Source organism: Haliaeetus albicilla, chromosome Z (assembly GCF_947461875.1).
Source record: "Haliaeetus albicilla chromosome Z, bHalAlb1.1, whole genome shotgun sequence".
Lineage (NCBI taxonomy): Eukaryota > Metazoa > Chordata > Aves > Accipitriformes > Accipitridae > Haliaeetus > Haliaeetus albicilla.
This window is the reverse complement of record NC_091516.1, coordinates 94108-115867: the sequence shown is the minus strand read 5'-3', so window position 1 is coordinate 115867 and position 21760 is coordinate 94108. Positions and strand designations below refer to the sequence as shown.

The 21760-nt window shown below is 42.6% G+C and overlaps 1 protein-coding gene across 6 annotated transcripts in view; it reads right to left on the bottom strand.

The window, feature by feature from the left end:
- The window catches only part of RAI14 (retinoic acid induced 14), an 89774-nt gene extending 68799 nt beyond the window's left edge, over positions 1-20975 (bottom strand). For all 6 annotated transcript variants that reach the window (XM_069776413.1, XM_069776415.1, XM_069776416.1 and 3 more), the window contains exons 1-2: positions 20845-20975; positions 10666-10757 (exon numbers count right to left, since the gene is read on the bottom strand). In XM_069776413.1, coding sequence (XP_069632514.1) covers positions 10666-10701 — 36 coding nt within the window. In that variant the 5' untranslated portion in view covers positions 10702-10757; positions 20845-20975. The remainder of the gene's footprint in view (positions 1-10665; positions 10758-20844) is intronic.
- Between the last annotated feature and the right edge of the window lie 785 nt (positions 20976-21760).

Sequence of the window (21760 nt, the reverse complement as noted above, 5' to 3'; positions counted from 1 at the left end):
AATAGGGCCTGGGGCAATAGGACAGGGGGATATGATTTTAAACTAAAAGAGCGTAGATTCAGATTAGATAAAAGGAAGAAATTTTTTACAATGCAGGTGGTGAAACACTGGAACAGGTTGCCCAGAGAGGTGGTAGATGTCCCATCCCTGGAAACATCCAAGGTCAGGTTGGACAGGGGTCTGAGCAACCTGATCTAGTTGAAGATGGGACCTTTAAAGGTCCTTCCAACCCAAACTATTCCATGGTTCTATGACATTATAAAGGCCTTTAAGAATCAACCTCCAAATCAAGTACACATTTACAGATTAAGCTTGTATTCAAGATTATACTTGTATTCACAAATCACTGTCTTCAAACAAATCCCCTTATCTCCCATTAAAAGGGTTGTGTACAGATTTATAATTTCAAATCTGACTGCATTACTACACAATGTCTTTCCCCCTTTTGTGCATGTTGACAAGAAACAACGAAGGCAAAACAACTGAAGACATGAATCTGACAGTGCACTAGCTTCTCCTCACTGACCTACCACATAGCTTTTCTTAATGATTAATAAAGTGCTTGTGCATGATCCAGCTCCCTCCACTTTCAAAATGCAGCAATCTGTCTGCAACTGAGGTGTGCAGTAAAATTGCTCAGAAGCAGTGCATTGACTAGCACTCCATAAGCTCATGCTCTCGCTTACTTCCTGGAAGATCCCCAAGTTCACTTACATCTCAAGTGGTACATTCCACTTAGACTTCCTATATATCTGTAAATTATACATCTGAAATACACATCAAAAGGGCAAGGTCACTGAGAGGTTGTCATTGTTCTTATTGAACAGAATCACGCCATATCATAAACAATCACCCTCCAAAGCAAAAAAGGGGGAAAAAAACCCACAAGCAAAGCCCAACACACTCTAGACCCTAAAAAGAAGGCACTGTTGGATAACCTGCCAATCTGAGCATCCTCAATAGCCAGCTGTATTTCTATGCTAGACTCAGGGCAAATCCATGTCTCACTGGAGCCCAACCATATGCTTCCATGGAGCCAGCACATTTTGGTTTTGGTTCTTGATTCAAACAAAGCTCAGGCAAGCAGACTGAAGTCTTTCTTCTGACTTCAAAGGGCACTGTTTCAGTCTCTGGATAAGCAGACAGGTTACCCAAGTTTACAAGATTCTTAAGAGGCTGCCACCACACACAGCAAAGAAGCAAAGATGAAAGAAAAGAGGTATGCACCTGTGAAAAGAGCAGAATAGGTATGTCAGACACATACATATGCATTGGTAACCACATTATTTGCAAAGTTATTAAAAAACCTTTGCTTCCATCATCATCATCAAGTCAATGCAAGTGTTCTGGACAGTTAACTGTATATTTCATCTGAGATATGCACATGCAGCATATCTGGGGAATGAGACTCCTCAGACAGCTGTAGAGCAGTAAATTCAGCTTGAGTTTCAGGTTATGTTTTGCTAGTTGTATTATGTCACCTCTCAAAATCCAAATAGTATAAAGTAGCACTAGTGTTAGGCATTACACCGGAACAGCACTGAAAGAGGTTCCTACCTCAAAATACTTCAAGGTAAAATATAAAGTCCACATAACAACCAAAATACAGGAAGAGAAGAGTACCTGTGATAACAATATCTGTGAATATAAGCTGTGAGTGTAAGAGATGGAGACATCCTGCAGCTGTAGTTAAGACATGCAACCATGATGGCTTTTGCCAGCACAAAGTTAACAGTATTTTTAAAAGCTTAAGGATGCAACTACTTCTAGATAGTTTAGGTCTAGAAGTAGGAAAAATAGCTCATTAAATAGCTTTTCACATGTCAGAGTAACTAGAAGTCACTAATAACTAGTCAAGGCAGCTATACTACTAATATATGCGCAAGGACACCACAGCTTTTCCTGTGGCTAAACCTCAAGGTTTTTCAGGCAGCTATAAGCCTAGAATAAGATGCCTCTAATTTTTTAAGAGCACTTTGTATCTTTCAACATGACTGCAAGCTTCCTCCATGATATGTTTCAAGATATTTATCTTTATACAGAATCACAGAATGGTCAAGTTTGGAAGATAGTCTAGTCCATCTCCCCTGCTCAAAGGAGAGAGAGTTGCAAAGGGAGCAACTATAGCAGGTTGCTCAGAGCCTTGCCAGTCAGGTTTTGACTATTTACACAGCCAAATTACAGTCAAGTATGAATGACCATAAATTCTTAGCCTCATGTCAATTCCCAGTAAAGTGATACATTTAAAAGTCTGTAAAATTTCAAAAGTTCATTAGAGTAGGATCATCTGTTAACAAAACTTGAGCAGTTATTTGTAAAGCACTTGTACCACTGAGCTATAGCATACATACAAACTGTCCTAACAGTAAGACAGACACTGTGGTATTACAGCTTTTTCTCACTAGCAAAAGAACTTTGTTAGCTTTCAGCCTTCCGTTCATCCCAGTTCTGTGTTTTTCTGTACACAGATCTGCAGTTTTTAAACATTCCCTTAACCATTGTAGCTAACACAAAGTGGTCAAGCCCAAACATCACCCATCAACCTCACACTGACCAACAAACCTGCCTTCAGCCAACAGAAAGCACCTCCTCACAGCTGTGTTGAAAAGAACAGAGCAACTTTCTTACACAGTAATACAGGAAGGCCTCTTCATCCTCATTCTTTCTATCTGCCTGCCCCATGCACTGCTTCAGTAACCTGACCTTTGAACAAGAAAAGGTACCTTCAATGAAGTGCTGAAAGTTCAACTGTCACAATGCTCCCTAAACACAACACGGTATTTCCTGGGAAAAATGGCCACAGAAACCTCATTCTCCTCTACGCTTAAGTTTCACGGATCTTCAGAACATGCATGGCATGAACATCAAGAAGATGCAAGTGTGGCAGGCAAAGGAGCAGAAAAGGTCCTGACATATCCCTAATGCTGGGCATTTGCCTGGACTACACACAATCAGAACAGCTTTTTGAAGAATAGGACTAGAAAATATTGCTGGAATAAGGCAAATAATACATCTATTTCAGCTCGATTAACGCCTTAATGTTTGTTGCCTGCTCACACCATTCATAGGCTCCCAAAATATAAGCACAGGATGAAAAAGCTCAAATCTCCAATAAAATAAAATGTATGGGTGTTATATTCTTTAGATAATACTACAGCACCTATTCACAGTAAATTGTGTTTTGTTCTTAGAAAAGACAAGACAACAGTCTTAAAACACAAAGACTGGACCATTCATTAAATCCTCTCCTTTAAGTGAGTTTAACTGACAACTTTGACAGCTGGACAGAATTTTTTTTTTTTCTAAATCAGATTAGGCACAAGTAGTGCCAAAAAGGAAGAGAGGATATAGTGTGCTACAGTAAGAACACACAGACTGCTCATTTATCATATTTTTAATTTACTTTACTTTACATTTAAATCTTACTAGAGATAAACAAATAAATGAAAAAATTATAATTGCTTTCTTCCAACTCTTCCAAACTCAGACCTTTGAACTTTTGTGCTCTGTCTAAAGGGACACAAAAGATGTGTTTCTACACAATAAAGATTCCTTTCTTGTTACCAGTATGTTTTAAAATACTAACTTTTTCCAGTTTGTATATGCCAATTTGCCTTTCTTCTTCCTACTCACCCCCACTTCATTCTGCTTCATTTTGGTATTTTATTTAGTAATGGACTGTCAACAAATTGGCTAGCTTCACATTGTGGTTCTTCCACACTTATCTACTACAATTTTGAATATTGCTGTCCATAACACTACAGGGTTTAACTCCATTTAAACCAATTTTGCAATGGGAGGATCCCTCTTCATCTTTGCAAATGTTTTACATACATTCCTTTTAATGAGGGATCACAGAAGGATGACCAAACCAGCCATCTTGGCATGATCAGAACACAGATGCAAAGTGTTCTGCTTGCCAGGCACCACTGCAGGGCAGACCAGTGTTTGTGGCCAAGCAGTGACTAATCAATGTTTCCTTTCACACAGCCTCCAACCCTTCCTCCAGCTGTAGATGGGTGAGCAAGCAAGAAGTCTGGGATAACAAAGCTGACAGGCCTGGGCAGGCGGCACCTGGGAAAAGGACATCTTTCCCTTTCACCAACCTATATTTACAAAAAAATCGTTAGCCCCATGTCATTCTGTGTTGGTAAGAATATGACTCTAGGGCCAATAATAATGTCAGATATTATTCCTCACCTAATTTGGGGCACAAGTATGGGTGGAGGTGGAAGTCAAAAGGAAGGCCATGCAGGAGCTGCGTGTCATGTCCTTAGGGCAGTGGTTCTGGAACAAACACAGGTGTGGAAAGCAGAGCCCAGATGAGCACCATGTGCTACCAACAGGACAGAGAAACTGCAAGTGGCCGAGTGAGGTCAGCCCTGCAGGTTTGACCTGACACTCATTCATCCCCAAAGCTGCTTCTGACTTCAAACACAGGGTTTAACAGCATTGCACTTGCTATGCAACTACATCATAAGAGTGGCTGATTAGGACTGCAACTGTCCATGATCAACCTAATCTGTGAACGAACACCACACACTTAGCAGACATGGGACTAGCACCAGACAGAGGAATCATGAATTTGTAACAGACAATGACATTTTATTACAGACTGACAAAGACTGGCTGGGAACCCAACCAAGACGTTCCTTGCTATACTCCTGACTATAATCCTGTTTTAGGAAATAACTATGCGTTTATTCAAAGTAAGCCAACTCCAGCCCAGGTTCCTCTACTATAATTCCAAACACCACAACACAGTTCTCATTTAACCTATTCCCCTTCCTTTCTGTCCCAACCATTTGGAGATGCTGCACGTTGTTTCTAGAATATCTGCAAGTTACCTAGCCTCAAACACTCTGCCAAAGCTACGTACTTTCCCATCCAGAGACAACCAATCAGCAGGCATCCCACAAGGGCCCAGTTATTCCTTCTCACAGAACCGTTACCAAAATAGTAACTCTGACCCTACAGCTTCAACTGTCCCTCCTTTCCCCTCCCTTTCAGACCTTTTCTTTTCCCTTCTGTTTTCCCCTACCCTTATCTATCAGTCTTTACCTTCTCCTCCATTACGTTTTCCTTCCACCATTAAAAGAGATGCTACATAACTTATGGGCTGGTTTTGGTTCCCTCACAGAGGGCTCAAGTGCACCAGAATTACAGTTCACCTGAATAAGGTAATTTTAGAAGTACTCTGAGAACATTCTTATCGTCAAGAATGAAGAACATACACTACTTGATGGCAAGAGGTTCACACTGAACTGACTGCAACAGGCAGCAGGTCTTACTCTACATACTATAAGAGTCAGAATATATTTAACTTCTTTTCTGCACAAAGCATTTAAGCTTTGGCTGGGAGAGCAAGCTGACTAGAGCAGAGCCTTATGCTGTTCAGAACTGGAGGCTTGAAGCGCAATAGCTCCAGAGCAGAAAAAGAGGTGGAAGGTAGAACCCTTGACTCCTGACAGAGGGAGGGAGAAGCAGGAGCCACAGCACTTTTTTCAAGAAGGAGAGAAGGCTAAATCCTCCTTTCCCAAGAAGAGGTGGTTGAGAACATTTATACATTCCAGACATCAAGTCCTCCCCTACACACTGTATAGTGGAATCAAAAATTATTACTGAAGAACACAGTAAACTGAGGGAAAGCTACAATACTGATGATGTGTTCCATGCTGATTTAATTCAACACCCAATAAAAGAAGGGCACCTGAATAAAAGCAAGTTTCAGTAGTTCATTTTCTAAATAATGGAGTAAAGTGGTCAGACAACATTGCTATTTCACTTTTCAGCCAGAGTGAACTCTGTATGTGGAGGGTTTTTTTGGTCACAATTACCCTGAAAATAGTACATATATAGAGCGGATAGTGCAGTTTTCAACAAACCGATGCTCCTTTTTAGGTTAAATGTAGCTTTCAGTAGATAAAAGAATTTAAGGGCTGTTTAAAGGAGATCCTGCTTTATTATTTTTAAAGTTGCCCCACCCAAGGTTTGTTTGCCCACACATTCAGTCCAGAGCACATGGGAACACAGTGATTTCAATGGAATTTATCTGAGCAATCTTTCCATTCCAGACCCCCATGTAGCTTTTTATACTTTAAAAACTGTTGAATGGGAGCCTACTACTTAGAACATTGGGCATTAAAAAGAAGTGCCAAGCCTTAATTAGCATAGTGTCTAGATTAAGACTGAGATTTTATATTACAACATACCTAACTGCCTCACAATTTTGAGATTTATGGAACACTGACTACACCACAGGCCAAAAAGCAGAAATTTTCATAAGAACTGCAAACTTTTCAACCCCCGCATGATAGTACAACAAGTAGACATTTCCAGAAATACCAGAAGTTAGAGCTAGTAATTAGCATTGGGAAATCCCAGCCTGTCTTGGCTCTGCTTCTGATAATAGCTACTTTTCCTCCTGAACTGCACAGTCAATTTTCAATTTTAAAAGACACTCTACTATTCTAATTATTCAGTACTGGAGATATTTGGAAACAAATCCCAATTCTTATCTTCATTTTATCCAGTCAACAAGCTAGCAATTGGAAGAAAATCGGTCTGTTGTCAAATTGCAAGACATGTTTTTCAGCTGATGATCTTCAATACTCACAGAGAACAGCCCTTAAACTTTTCAGTTTTCACCTACAGCTCTAAGTCAGAAACTGAAAACAATCCAATATGTCACAGTCTCCACACAATATGCCTTTTTTAGAGCAATCAAGAACACAGTTAAAAACAAATCTACTTAAACAGATCACTTAGGTTCCTACATCTAAGTATCAAAGAGCTAGATATTTAAATGTGTGTAGGTGCCTAAAAATGTTGATGAGCATCTTGTCATACTTAAGAATCAGACAAAACATGTTTAGACAGGCTTGATATCTTTGCACACTTGAAAATCCACTTGGCCTTCATCTGCCTGTTTAAGATTCTAGATGCTTTTGAAGTCAGGCCACAAACCGACTAGTTACTACAGAAAACACTGCAACCTCAAATATTAAGAAGAGGCCTAATATGACATCAGTAGCACTGGTTTTGTTTTAATTGGATTATTTCAATCTCTGCTTTTCCAAGCAGAAACAGTGAAGAACTGCTGTCTTACTGGGTAGAGAAGTTCATTCTCTATTGGGTGAATAAACTCCAGTCTGTTTATAAACAAATTGAAACTCTGAAGTGATAGTTCCCAATATTATCACACCAACTTTTTCAAGTGTCACATGTAATAGTCTTGCAACAATTAAAATGGTCGTCCTTTTACGTTATCAACTTAGGTGTTACTAATAGTATGTTTTGAGTTTGATAATGAGGAACAAGAGGTGAAGAAAGAATGGAGAAACTAACAGCAGAATTCTTCTCAGGCAGAAGAGACTAGTTGCTTTGTCAAGACATAAGTGCAATTTCTGTTGTTTTCTCTACAGACTCTTGAAGTGTACACATCCACTACTTAGCTTCCAGTCTCAGCATTTGCTCCCACCTAGGCATCCCGTTCACAACTTTCTAGTCCGCAAGCATCCTCCTGTAACTATGCATTACACTTTAACAATACTAATTTGTGACAGAGCAATAAATCTCATTCCTCCACTCCAAATCCACATGTTCACATGGCAACAGTCACCCCCAGGAAGGATTTTACAGCAATTATGTGTGTCAAGGAAAAAAGATTCTCCACTTAATAGAGCTGCCTGCACACACACAGAGTGAGTCAAGTTAGGTACAGGGGAGCTGAGCAGCAAAAGCATGAAGTGAGGAGTCACTCTCCCATCTAAGAGTCATGCTCCCATCACTCACCTGTGGGCTGTATCAATTCTGCTAAATATGGGAATTAGCAGCCTTATTTACATGTGTGTTCCTGCAACTCCTTTGCTGGCATGCCCACCCCTGTGCTTTTTAGCCCAATAATTTCAGGGTATGATTTGACACTACAGCTAAGCCAAGCAACAGCTGCAGAAAAGAGATGTTCTGCTGCTCCTCCTGCTTTCACCATTCCTCTCAGGGCTGACCCTGCAGTGAGACGGAGCCAGGAGTTAACCAGCTAAAACTCACCCCACAAAGTCATCTTTCACCACTTTATGTCCCTGAACTGGCTCACTGCAGGGTCAGATACCCTCAAAACCAGAAAGGCAGAGATGAAAGAAGAGGGAGCAGGGACATCTCTTTTGCAAGCAGCAAGACTAGTATAGCTACAGCACCAAAGCACAGCCCTGCAGGAGGGATGCTGAGACATACGCGTGAATATCAGCAGTTCTGCCCACTTTCAATTCAGCCACTCCAGAATAGCCTACAGAGCTTTAATACTTCAGGGAAGTTTCCTACATCGTCTTCATTCCAGCATACGGTTTTATGTTATCAGCCTTACTGCTGGAGAAGTCTTTGCGTAATTCCTGTTTCTCACACACACCTTGAAGACTTATTTCCTACTCCTCCTGCTCTTCCTATATTTTTATGCTAACAGTGAGGCTAAAGAGAAGGGTCCCATTCCTTCCCCCAAGACACCTTCAGTTCTACAAAATAAGACATTAAAGACTTCCTCCAGAAAGAAACATGAGGGAGGTAGGATGAGAAAAAGAGTCCTTCCATCCCTGCTGACTTTACCCTTATCCCCAATCCAAAAGCAGTTACCACATCTTATAAATTGAGATACAAATAAGACTAATTCCAATTAAAACCACCTCCTCTTTCTCCTCCTCCTCACAAATCATAGTTAAGGGCAGCTTCTGGAAACTAAAGAGAAGGATAATATTCCTTGCTTATCTTGCACAAAATATAGAACGGTTCCTGTTGGCTGTTTTGAATTATGCCCTTAAGGTTTGGCTTCAAAACAGAGGAAACCAGACTGTCATGGATTTAGACTGCTGGGCTCTTAGAGCTGCATATCTAAATTTTAGGTATCTGAAAAATCCTTTGTGGTCAGCTTTGTCTCCAGCCAGCAGACAGCAGTAGTATCAAAACAGCAATTACTTTCAGACTCTACTTGGGTTTGGGGAGAGGCGTGAGCGAGTTATCAGTGATAGATAAGCAAGGAATAAGTGAACCAGTACGATTTATAACAGTGGGTGGACTAGCTACAGCAAGATCTTGTTGCATCACGCACGTCACTTAGCCTTTGCTCTAGAGCAGCAGCCCAGCCAACTAGCATAAAAGTGTGAATGAAGTCATCCTAACACACAGGCACACCTAACTTCCATAATACAAAGTGTGTTCATATATTAGCCAAAGGACTGTTCTCATTACTGAAGCAAATGCCTATAAGAAGTTTTACTGGTGTAGGTGAACTCAAAATAGCAATTGCAGCTACTTGTTGCAACAGGGGCAACAATGACTGACCACAGAATTCTACCAGTTCTAAATTGAATGGCATATTCAGTTAGATGAGACACCAGAGACTTGTGACATTATTTTTATTTGTTATAAAGTGGCACAAGACACTGTGCCACTGGCTGATTCAGTCTGGTGACGAGCAAAAGCCAAACACTGTTTACGAAGTTAAAAGTGTTTCCCTCTGCTCCCAAAGGTTGGTTGACATATTTACCTCATTTCTAGAGGTAATATTTTTAGAAAGAGCTCTTGCTAAACTGGAGAGGTAGAGCATCCACCAGTGCTGCTGGTAAGAAGCCAATACAGCAGCTGCACCAAATGCTAACCTGTAGCTCAAAAAACTTTTGAAGCAGTAACCAGCACATCTGCAGATTACACCACAGCATCATCTCTACCTTCTTCACAGCTACTGAAGTGCATTACAAGCCAGCTGAAGACACCACTCTAAAGATGGTCTCATGGCACACCATTACATCAAAGCACAGCCTGTACTACTCCTGAGTGCAGTGTGCAATTCTACTCCTGAACATCAAAACTTAAGAAGCTCCATTTTCCTAAAACTTAAGCATCTTCACCAAACATGGGTGCTGTAGGACCCTGTGTGAATCTGGCCATGACAAACAACAATGTATCACTTCTTTCAAAGCAGCACACAAATTTAGGATGAAGGATGGAACATCAGATTTTTCACAGATCATGGAGATGATCTCCACTGCTACTACTACTACTAGCAAGAGGCAATATATGATGTGCAGCCTACTGTCTCTCTAAATGCAGTTGTGAAGACTCTCCTGTAGGACCTCCATATTTATGTCTGTCATCCTCACTGCTCAAGCCTCATATCCACCTCTCTTGTAGTGCTAGAATTGATAAGCCACAGCTGCTCTAACTGCACAGCTAGTTCCTGTGTTCCTGCTGACAAAGAAACCCTGCCACACACTGAGACATTTTGTTAAGCGCTCAAACACCACAATGATAAGAATGGTATTATGCTTAGACAGAAATATGATTGGGTAGAAAAGTCTTTACTAGGCTTAATCCTATATCTGGAACAAAGTTTCAATCTGGGCACCAGCACAATCTAACAGAAGCTCTGCAGACCCCACACATATGTGCATGATTCAGTTATGGGGAGCAAGGTAGTGAAATACTATTAGTTTGCATAACAGAGAATTAAAATTCGAATAGAAACAGCCTACTCCATACTGTATTCAGCTGTAGCCTTTGTGCTTGGAAAAAGGTTTTCTTCTCTGTAATTCATTAACCTACAACCTTATCAAGGTGGGAGTGAAGAACTTGTTTCCAGCATGGAAACCAGCAGTCAAACTGAGCAGAAATACTTACGTCACTTTTCCTGAACTTTGCTTTTAAGCTCTTCATGCTGATCACATCCAACCTTCCAAACCTTTGAGGAGCTTTTTATCCCTCTTCAATATCTAAACAGAAAAGAAAGAAAAATGAGATTCCAACTTGATACCATTCAGTTTACTGGCAGCCAAGTCTGAATTGAATTTGCATACCTATATCACCCTTTGAGGATTTAGCCCTCAAGCTCTAAAAAAGATTAACAGCTAGCTAAGGGAAACTTTCTGCTTCTCCAAACTTAAAAGCAAGCCTAAGTCTGACCACAGAAGAATAGAGCAAATCTTTACCAAAACCTCAAGTGTGTATCACGTTATACTAGCTACCTCCCAACATAATTAGAGAACCAACATGTTCATACATGTAGCAGCTTTCTGTGCCCACTGCCTATTTTAACATTATCATCAGGGCAGTCATTTGTAAAGTGGGAAAAGCAGAAATAAACATTCAAAGTTATTCATTAAAACTTCAATATCCTACAACCGTGGGTCTGCAATGGGTAGCAGAAGCACCACCACTATTGTAAGTGCAAATCTAACCACTAACCGAATTCAAAATTATACTTAAACCATGCATGACACATACTAGGACAGCTCAACAGAACATAGCAGATAGAACCATCTGAGCAAGAACAGAGGTTATCACTGAAAGAATTGTTTTATGCTTTTCCCCATAAGAAACTGTATGTGTATTCTTGGAGCCATAGCTGCTTTTAATTTGGCAGTGCACTATCGCAAACAGTCATGTTCCCCCCTCCTCCCTTTCAAGTGAAGAAAAGCAGCAGTTGCACAAACATATACAACTAGCATTACAGACAAGATGCAAGCTCTCACCAGGGAACAGGGAGCCAGTGCCTAAAGCAAAGTCTCCTACAGAAAGCTTCAATATACAACATATTACCAATCCAAGACAAATGTAATGGCAAACAGCATGTTAAAGTAGCATGACAATGTGCTTTTTCCTAGAGCACAACAGGAAAACTTAATGAAAAAGCAACATATATCTGGACTGGGCAAAGCCATCTATGCAAAAATGTTCTAAATTTCTAGTTTTACAGTATGCTCACTGGAATAGCCAGTCACCCTCAACTACAAGTTCTAGCTGCTATACAAATTCCTTCTGAAGGAACAGTTTAAAGTAAAGGATGTTCAGCTGTATAAACTTCCTCCCTCCACCCTAGAAAAAAAGGAGAAAAAATTTTACAAGTCTAGCCAGATAAATAAATAACTGAAATGAGGACTGGAGCATAAATTCAAATAGGTCATGCAGGGTCACTAATGTTTCACATCACTCTTCAGTAACAGTAGATTACAGTTTGATAAGCAAAGTGAGATTCAACTGTTTCATAAAAGAAAGTTTCATTATTATGAAGCAAGTTGCTATGTTCTACACGATCCCTCTACTATGAGTTTTAAAATGCAACTACACAGTATACTCTTGGTAGAATATATATGAATGCTTCCACAAAATACAACGCTAAGTACCACTCAGAAATAACGATTAGTGCTAAGTAAACACATCATTTAGTTCAACCTCATATTTATCTGACAGCCATTTAAGACAAACACATTTCTTCAAAAAACCCCAAACAAACAAGAAATACCATATGCTACATACACACAAATACATTTCCCACAGAACACACACCTCCAGTAAGTAATCTGGATGGGGTAATTCTGTAGGCTGTTAGAATATCATTAAATCTAATTAAATGACTCTAAGTCCAATTAAATAGTCATTTTAAAGTCATACGAGACTCCTGACTGCTTTCAGGTATATGATTGAGGGGTTTTACTTGAAGTTCTTGCTTTTCATCCAAAGGAGAATGGGCTTCTGGCATTTCTAGTTCTTTAGCATGCAAAAGGAAAAGGAAAAGAAAAATTGCAGAAGTTTTTCACTCCCTGGCTTAAGTGACAATTTCTTAGCTTTTTCCTGAGCTGAATGGAGTGTTTGTAATACAGCAACAAAAAATAAAGGGGAAAAAAAAAAAGCAAGTTTCAAACAATCAAAAAGAAGGAATTATTTTAGGTTGCTCTGAGAGAAGCATACCACTTCATTTCTGCTACACCTACTCAAACTTTGGAGAAAATGTTTAAATTGCACAACTGTCATAACCTGCACTGGAAAGGAGCCTGAACCTCAGCGAGAGCCAAATAATCTCCTAAATCATTCTCTAGCAATACCAAGGATGATAAGCATTGCAAAGACCAGAAATGCCAGGGTACAGACAAGACAAACACCATTACACTTACCTGGCCTTCTTCACATACCACACCAGCAAAAAAAGAAAAAAAGAAAGGAAAAGAAATTTCAAAGAGAGAAAGGAAAAGAAATTTCAAAGAGAGAAAGGAAAAGAAATTTCAAAGAGAGAAAGGAAAAGAAATTTCAAAGAGAGAAAGGAAAAGAAATTTCAAAGAGAGAAAGGAAAAGAAATTTCAAAGAGAGAAAGGAAACAGAAGACAAAACCCCAAACTGTTTTTAAAACTTTTGGGGAAAAAACAAAACCAAACCACAACTTAAAGGAACTTTAAAATCTGAGAAATATCATACAATATCCCACAAAATCCAAAACTTAAAAAGACTTTTTATTTTAAAACTTAAACATGTTTGACTGGAAAAAAAAAAAAAAAAAAGGTAAACAGTTTAATTAGACCAGTGAATAAAAATATAAAGAAATCCTGTGCATGGAGAGTTGAAAACAAGAAATCTTTCCTCACATACAGATTGCCAAAAAATTGCCTGCTATAGGCTGTCTTTCTGCTTCCCACTCCCTCAGCATTTTTGGGTCCCGTGAACAAAAGATGTTATAGCTCCCATGGAAGATGAAGTACTCAACTACAAGGCTATGAGGGAGATGATAACTCCTTGTAGGTATAGGCACAGAACAGCTGCAAAGCTGGACTCTCTTCTCTGAAGAACCTGTAACAGATTCTAATTAACAAGCTTTGCTAGCACTCCTAATATGCTACTTTTCCCCCTTTTGAGGAAGGAAGGGAGGTGAGCTGTGTTTCTGTTGGAAGCCAACTTATTTTTCCCACAGTATACTTCACCTCTTGCGTAAGTGCATTTATATACATTGAATATGAAACTCAAGTCCTCAGCATAGTTAAAAAGCATGCACAAGCACACAAAAACAGCATTCCCAAGTTTAGCATACGTCACATCTGTATTTTCTCCATAAGAGGTAGTTAAACACAAACATTAAGATTAGAGCTTGTGCATCATAATGGCCATAATCCTTCAGCTGTAGAGATAAAACCCCATGAAACGGTGAGGGCTCTCTTTTCTTAGCACTGTTTAAAGGAGGAAGTCACCTCTCAAAGGGTGCAATTATTGGAATTGATGCAAAAAGAGGTCAGCATCCTCATTTAGCAGAGCTTTATGACAACTGTTCATTTGCCAGAGGGGGGATAAAGGAAGTGCCATTAATACACTCCTGTTTTACAAGATAGGAAACGACTACTAGAAATTCACTAGGGAGCATCAAGACACTTCCAAACAATATTTCTTCAATAAATCACAGGTCTTAACAAGAAGCAGTCTCTACTAATAGTGGCATTTCTCTGCTTTCAGAACAAATGTGATAATAAATACTGAGCGCTGTCATTTTGTAGCTGCAGCAAGTTAGCAGTAGAGAAGCGCTTAACTCCAGGGATTCTCAACAGCTAATGCTGATCACATGCTTTTAACCATTAGCTCCAAAACTAAATATCTAGTCCTCTATCTCATCTTCCCTTCAGCTTAATGTTAAGAAATGGCTTTCTGGAATACAAGCCACAGAAAACATCTTTTGGTTGGTGGTAAACCTATCTAGTTAAAACAAGAGACATTAAAGTGGTGGTAATCTTTGGCCTCAATAATTTCATTGAGACTCTTTTAATACACAATACAATCTTTAGGTTTAAATGTAGGAAACGGATTAGGATAATCTTCCCCACTGATTTACAGTGAGATTTGTGCAAACCACAGTAAAAAACAACACTGACATACTAGTTTTGTTTCATTAAATTGTATTAAAATCAGAGCAAGGCCTTTCAAACAATGTTATAATTAACTCCTTGAATGGCCAAAGATCCAGTGATGCAACAGTAAAACAGTCTCAGTTTTACTAAGTAAAACTACAAGTTTACAGTAAAACCACACACTATGGATACTGTTCATGCCAATGACAGTTACCCTTTACTGGTAAGTGCTGAATTCAATTAATTTAGGTGTCAAAAATCTTGCACCTCTTTCAGAACACCCTGAGAAGCCTCCATCTGAGACAGTGCTCTTCTCTAGCTGAGACAGTGCTCTTCTCTAGCAAAGCATGATTCACATCATCAACTAACTTCTCCCTTGTGAAGTTACAGAAAAGAACTAGAGACTCCATGCAAGATCTGACAAAGAGAAGGAAAAACAAAAACAAGAAAGAAAGGAAAAAGGGTCTTGAAGAATACCATTGCCACCATACACTCCCATCTCCTTTGTGTGAATACACCTGTGCTCACAGGGGAAGACAAGGGGCCCCAGAAGTGTCTTCTCCCAAAGCACACCACCACCATTTATTCTCTGGATGATCACGTTCTAAATCACAAGCCCTGCTCTGACCCAGAAGCACAAGCCTTTGCGGCAGCCAGCACTGCAGAGCAGCCAGAGGCATCCACACTACTAGCATCTCTTCTGCTGCCCATGTTCAGTACCCAACTTCTCAAACACTTCACATGCCTGAGCTCCCCTGACCTACTATCCCATATCAAGAACATGCCAAACCCGAGCTTCTCCTTAGCATTGCCAAAGCCACAGGACCACCTGGAGGCATTAGCCATTGCCCAGCCTCTTTGGTTGTTCATACATAAATGCAGTAAGCCCACACTGTGCTAAAAAAATCCACTCAACATTTCATCTCTGACTACCTTCTCACTTCCACCCAGCTGAGCATATTATCCTATTTCTTAGGCCAAAGCCTAGAAGCACATATGATGTCACCAAAAGCAACGGGAACATTTCCCCACTCTATCAGCACAGCTTAGTTTTTCCATCTTGAGTAACCCATCCTCCCATTGTAGGAAAAGTCAAATGGAACAGAATTTTTTTAAACTTTATGTCACCTATAAAGACAAATAATTCTTGCCGTGTTTAATCTACTATTACTTACTAATGAAAACACACTGAAAGATGCACTGAGAAGCCCAAGCACTACACAAAAGTGGGAGGGATTTATACGCTGCTAATCCCACTCTAAATAGAACTGGACATCAGAGATAGCAAGGGCCTTGGGTAACTTAGTACAATCCCTCTATGTGTTCACAAATCACTAGCAAGGATGTGCTGAACTGTACAAATTTAAGCATTTGAGCCTGAAAGTTAGAGCTCCACAGATATTGCATCACCAACAAATCTACAGCTATTGCTCCCTCCTCCAGAACACTTTGCATCAACTCTCTACTCTTCCTTTGATATTCAGAATTTGCAAATGTTAAACTTTTAGGGATTTAATGGATTCAGCTGAAGCAGTACCAGCCTCTGTGGTGGATGTTATACAACCAATACAAACACAGGGAAGACTGTCGATGCACAGATATGGGCAGTTTGTTAAACAGTGTTTTCAAAATCAGTTCTAGACAGTTAGGAGAAAGCTTGCATCAACAAGGCCTTAGACACAGTGAATTACAGGAGAAGATTAGAGAAAAATCAAGATGTGACATTGCCCTGATCTGTTTACTTGGCATATTAGACAGCACTCCAGGCAAAATTCTAGCTCAAGTGAAGTCCACACAAATTTGTCATTCACTCATTACATGCAACCTTACTCTTGTTCTTACTCCAGTTCTTTTGTCTGGAAGTGTCTGTCAACACACATCAGCTCACTGAAGAGCACAGTAAAAGAGACAAGTCCTGCTGCATGAAATGGGACATACTGCTGTCTTTCTCTGCTTTCAATTTCCCTGTCTCTAAAACAAAAAGGCGCCCCCCCCCCTTTGCGTGCCCCTCAATTTTGAGACCATATTCTCTGGTTTGATCATACATAAGATACGTTGCAGTCCTGAAGACTTTTCCATGTTCAATGCTTAGTCCGACAGGGCTAGATTAGAATTGAAGCATCCAGCTACAACTAGAAATAGAGAAAAATGACGCAGAGTCCCACTTGTGAAATGCCAGTTCTTAAATGAGAAACCCACATGGGTAACAAAAGCAAGTACTTGTTTACACTTACTTCCCTCCTAATATTCTGTATCAACCATTCAACCAGATGCTCTTCAGAATCAGCAAACATGACAATCTGTACAGATGCAACGTTAAATCTATGAAGAGACATATCTATGCCTTTATGGATTAATATTCTGAAATAGCCTAAGGCAGAACAGTCATCTATTAGGGCAGGAGTCAGGAAGACAGGAACATCAATTTAATTTATCTAAGACATTTGCAAAGCCCCACCATAAACTCTGCCCTTATACTTTTGAAAGGTCTTGGAAGGGTATCCTACTGAAAACCTCTGCAGTCTAGAAATACCTTCAGAGCCTGTGCTGATAATACAACTCCCCGATTCAGCTTCCAAGTTCGTGTGTAGAGAAAATATTTTAGGTGATGAAAATGCAGTACCTTTTTAAACATTACCCAAAAATGGAAAGAGAGTTGGGGTGTTTCCACCCCTCAAAAAAAAGTACTAGGAAGTCAAATATTTTCTATCCCAGAAGACTATCAATGCTATAAACTAGCAGAACATCAGCAAGATCAACACATATATCTTGGTGATAATCAAGTGATTTTTATTTGATTTTATTCAGGTCGTAGAAAGTTACATTCAACAGCAGCGGCACTAGGTGCTGTACAAATACTGAAGAAGATCTAGTGTTTTAAGATACTTCTCCCAGCCTGCAGAGACCTATGAATCTCTGGATCTCCCTTAGAGTTATTGTGCTGGTGTCTCAGGCAAGTCCTTGTAAACAAGGTCCTCAGAAAGCAGCTGACTGTCAAACTCCCCAGACACATTTCAGGGCGTCCCAGTGCCCTTGGGAATCCATACATCTGCAATAACCAACAGTAGCTCCCTGCCTCTCAGCAGTTATGAGGAAAGAAATGCAACATCCTCAGCTACTAAAGTTAGAGTCATAGAGAGGCCATCATACAAATTCTTTTTCTATGGTAATGACTGAACAAACTTGGTTCTCCACTTTACCCATCCCTGCTATAGATTCAGGTGAAACAAACCACACGTCTTGTTTTACAGTATTTTGAATACCAGCAATGGCTTCCAGGCACAAAAGCAAAAGGAGACTATGGCAACTTTAGAAAATACACACACGTTATTGCAGCATTTATCCAAAATGCATGGTCCGCCTGCAGAGGAAAGACCCGAGTCAAGATCTAACACTTTCCAGGCAAATGCACTAACCATTAGGCCAGAGGCTCTCTCTTCCAGAGGTGGTCTCAAGTTCAGCACACCAACTACCACTATCACCTCCAGGCATTACTGGCCATCCTGTTCTGGATCTCAACACAAGGGAAGGATGCCTTCTTTCACTGCTGTGTGCTTCCACTCCAGCAGCCCTCGGCAAGTACCTGAACTGGTAGCTAGTCCTAAGTGCCAGTGGAGATCTTCAGTTGCTTCCACACTTCACCAGACCCGCATTTGTCTCTAGCGGTTTGACGGCGATAAGCTCTGCTCTAATGTCTTACCCGAATTACAGCTATTTGCACTACCTCCTCTATACCCTAAAAGTGCATTATTAGATGACCCTCAAAACATTAGGAGCAGCAAGGACTGACAACTCTGAAAAGAAGCCCCAAGCCACTTCAAACGCAGAGCTATCACCTATGTGCATTCACAGGCACCTAGACAGCAACTCCAAGGAATGCGGGCAAGAGAACAGGTTTCTCAGACATGCAGAAAGTACACACATAGCAGGAGAGCCAGTTACTCCAATCTATAACCCCAGAAGATGTTACGGATTGCTGTGCTCCCACCTTGGGATTTTCAGTAGTCTACTATCTCTGCCACTAAGCAAGGCACTAAAGCTTTGAAATTATTTCTTCTAGTTTTGCTTGTTTTTTCTCTGTAGTTATTTCAAGCATTATCCCCGTGCAAAAAGAACTAGCCCACAATCAGCTCTCAAAAGGAATGTGATTAGAGTATTGTTGCAGTACGATTTAGAAGTTGCCAACATCTCACACAAGAAGTCAGCTTTCATGTTTCTCCAGGCACTGCTTCTCCCTCAAAAGAGGTACAAAATCCTTATCAGACAGGGGAAGAAGAAAAGTAACACAGTGAGGATCATACAAAAAGAAAGAAAGAGATGAGGCAAGTGAGTGAACCCCTCTGGTGAAATGCTTACATTGCTTCATGAGACCAGCAGCCTCCTGCCTAGTCTCTTCTCCACTTGATGTTACCCATCTCTTGGTTCAGGGAAGGAGAGGGGAGGAGGTAGCATTTTACTGCTTTACTAACTGATGCACTCTTGGAAGAAGGATGAGAATAGCAGAGGGCCAATATTTTTAGAGAGTGGAAGGATGGACGTTCTGCTACTGCATAGTGTGACTTATTGGCACTGAGCTTGGCTTCAAATCAAGAGAACCCTGAGCTCATATCAAGCCTCGTTCTACTCAAATGCTCTTTCACTCTGGTTCATATGGCTGTTATGCAATTCTATTAGTAAATAAAATCTCATTGACAGCTTTCCATGAGTGTCCCAAGACAAGAGCCAAGCAGGTCACTGACAGATATTTACTAAATTCATTTACTCCTAGTTAATCTAGGACATCAGAAAGCCTTTCTAAACTTATGTATGTGTAGTTTTTGGCATTTGATTTTTTTTTGAAATAACACACACTAATCTGCAACCCACTGGGATAAAGGGAAAAAAAAAAAGAAGAGACTACAGCTTCTGCCAAAGTAACACTCACTCCACTAGACTGCAAGCGCTTTGTATCAGTTCTGTAATAAGCGTGCTCACGCTCACTATAGAAACAAACGGGAGAATTTGTTAAGATCCTGCAGTGCTGATAAAGCAGAATTTAACTAGCCTTTTCACAGGGAGAAACTTAAGAATGTCACAAGTGGCCAACAGCAGACTGCAGAAAGCTTGTGCTGCCAAACGCTGTGCAAGAGAAAGCAAAAATCCTTCGTGTGCTCTGTGGCAACTTAGAAGCACAGGTTCCCGGTTAAACTTGACGCGATTCCTAAAGCAGGCGATTCAATTTTTTTTTTTTTTTTTTTTTTCCGCAGCTACAGAAAATCTTCATCTTTCAAGCCCCCGCCGCCAGAGGACGGCGCACCCCCCGTGCGGCAGAAGGAGACGCGGCCGGCAGCGGTGCGGGGGGGACCCGGCGGAGCCCGGCCCAACCACCGCCCCCCGGGGAGCCCGGTAGCCAGCCCTCCCTTCCCCGAGCTCCCACCGAAACCCCGGAGAGAAACAGCCCCACACGAGCACCGGGACAACGCCGACCCCGGGGCCACCTTTTTTCATGGGAGCGAGGCAATTTGAGGGGGGGGGGGGGGTGTCCCGGGGGGGGGAGCGGATTGAAACTCCTGTCAGGGACCCCCGGGACAAGGGGTGAGGAGGCGGCACGGCTGCCCCCGGGGCTCAGCCGGACCCGCGCTGTCAGGGGCCGGGCGACCCCCCCTCCCCGAGGCGGCGAGGGCGGCCCCCGCGGCTCCGCTCGGGGCTGAGGGACCCGCGGAGACCCACCGACGGGCGGGTAGGGAGGCGGGGGACGGTGAACCGGCGCCGGCCTGACCGCACCGAGGTGCTACCGCGGACGCCCGCAGGCAGCTGTCAGCCCCCGCCACGCACCGAGAGGAGAGAAAAAAAAAAAAAAAAAAAAACAAACCCCATAAAACTATAAACAAAGTCAATAAAAATAAACAGCCAAGCGGCACCGACTGACGGGCTGCGCACCCCCCCGCCCCCCTCCCCGGTGCTCTCCACACCGGGAAGACGGGGCTCTCCGGCAGCACCGGGGGGAAGACAAGGGAGAAGTTCCCTCCTGTTGCGCCCGGCAGAAGGTTTCCCCCCTCCGGCTCCGCCGGGGAAGCGCCCGGCGGCAACGGCGGGCAGCAGCCCCCGGCGCTGGGCGGCGGGGGGCAGGTGGGCGCCGCACACAAAGCCCCTATTGACGACGCCCGCCCGCCCGCCGCCGTGCCTGCGCGCACGCAACCTCACGCCGAGCCGCCCTCACCTCATGAAGGAACGGCGTCCCGCCACGATCGTGGGTCTCCGGCAGCCGCGGACCGAACCGCGCCGTGCCGCGCCGCTGCTGAAGGGCGGAGCGGCGGCGCCGCGCGCCCCGGGACACTCGGCCGCTCCACGCCGATAGGGCGGGAAGGGGGGGGGGGGGCGTGACATCACTCCGCGGCCACGTGACCGCGGGGCTCCGGCCCCCCGCGGGGAAAGGGAGGGGCGGGGAGGGGGCGAAGCCCCCTCCCCGCCCCTCCCTTTCCCCGCGGGGGGCCGGAGCCCCGCGCTCGCGGGGGAGGGTCACGTGGCGGCGCGCGGCGCCGCCCGTCCGTTGCGAGGGGTCGCTGAGGGGAAGGGGTGGGAAGCGGGAACTGTCACCCGGGGTGATGTGGGTGGGGGACGCTTCAAGGAGCCCACCCTCCTCGCCCAGGGCCCGGGGGGGGGGGAGGAAGGGTATGGTGGGGGGTAGGTGGGTGGCGAGTCCTTTCCGCCTCTGGGTGCCTTTGGGTCTCCTCAGGAGAAAGCTGAGGGGAGGCGGGGGTGGGCAAAAAATATATCGAGTTGTTCAAGGAGCGCGCATGAGAGAAGTGGTGCGCTTCAGTTGTCTCCACAGCTTCCCCGAGTGTTGAATTCCCCTTTCTCAGACCCCTAGGCAGGAAGGACTGCTTCAGAAGGAAGAGAAGTGGGGCAGTTCTTCTTTAATATCCAAATTAGTGACCTGTGCGGCCTTCGGTCACACAGGGGCTTTGAGGTTAGAAAATCACAAGTGGGCTTTATAGCTGTGCCAATGTGCTGCTTCACTGGACATGCTCCAGAAGTCTCTTTTCTGTGTAGACCAAACCCCTCTTGACAAAGTTGAACTTCCAGAGCGCCCTTTCTCGACTCTTCTGGCAAGCCGATGGCAAACCACCTCCATA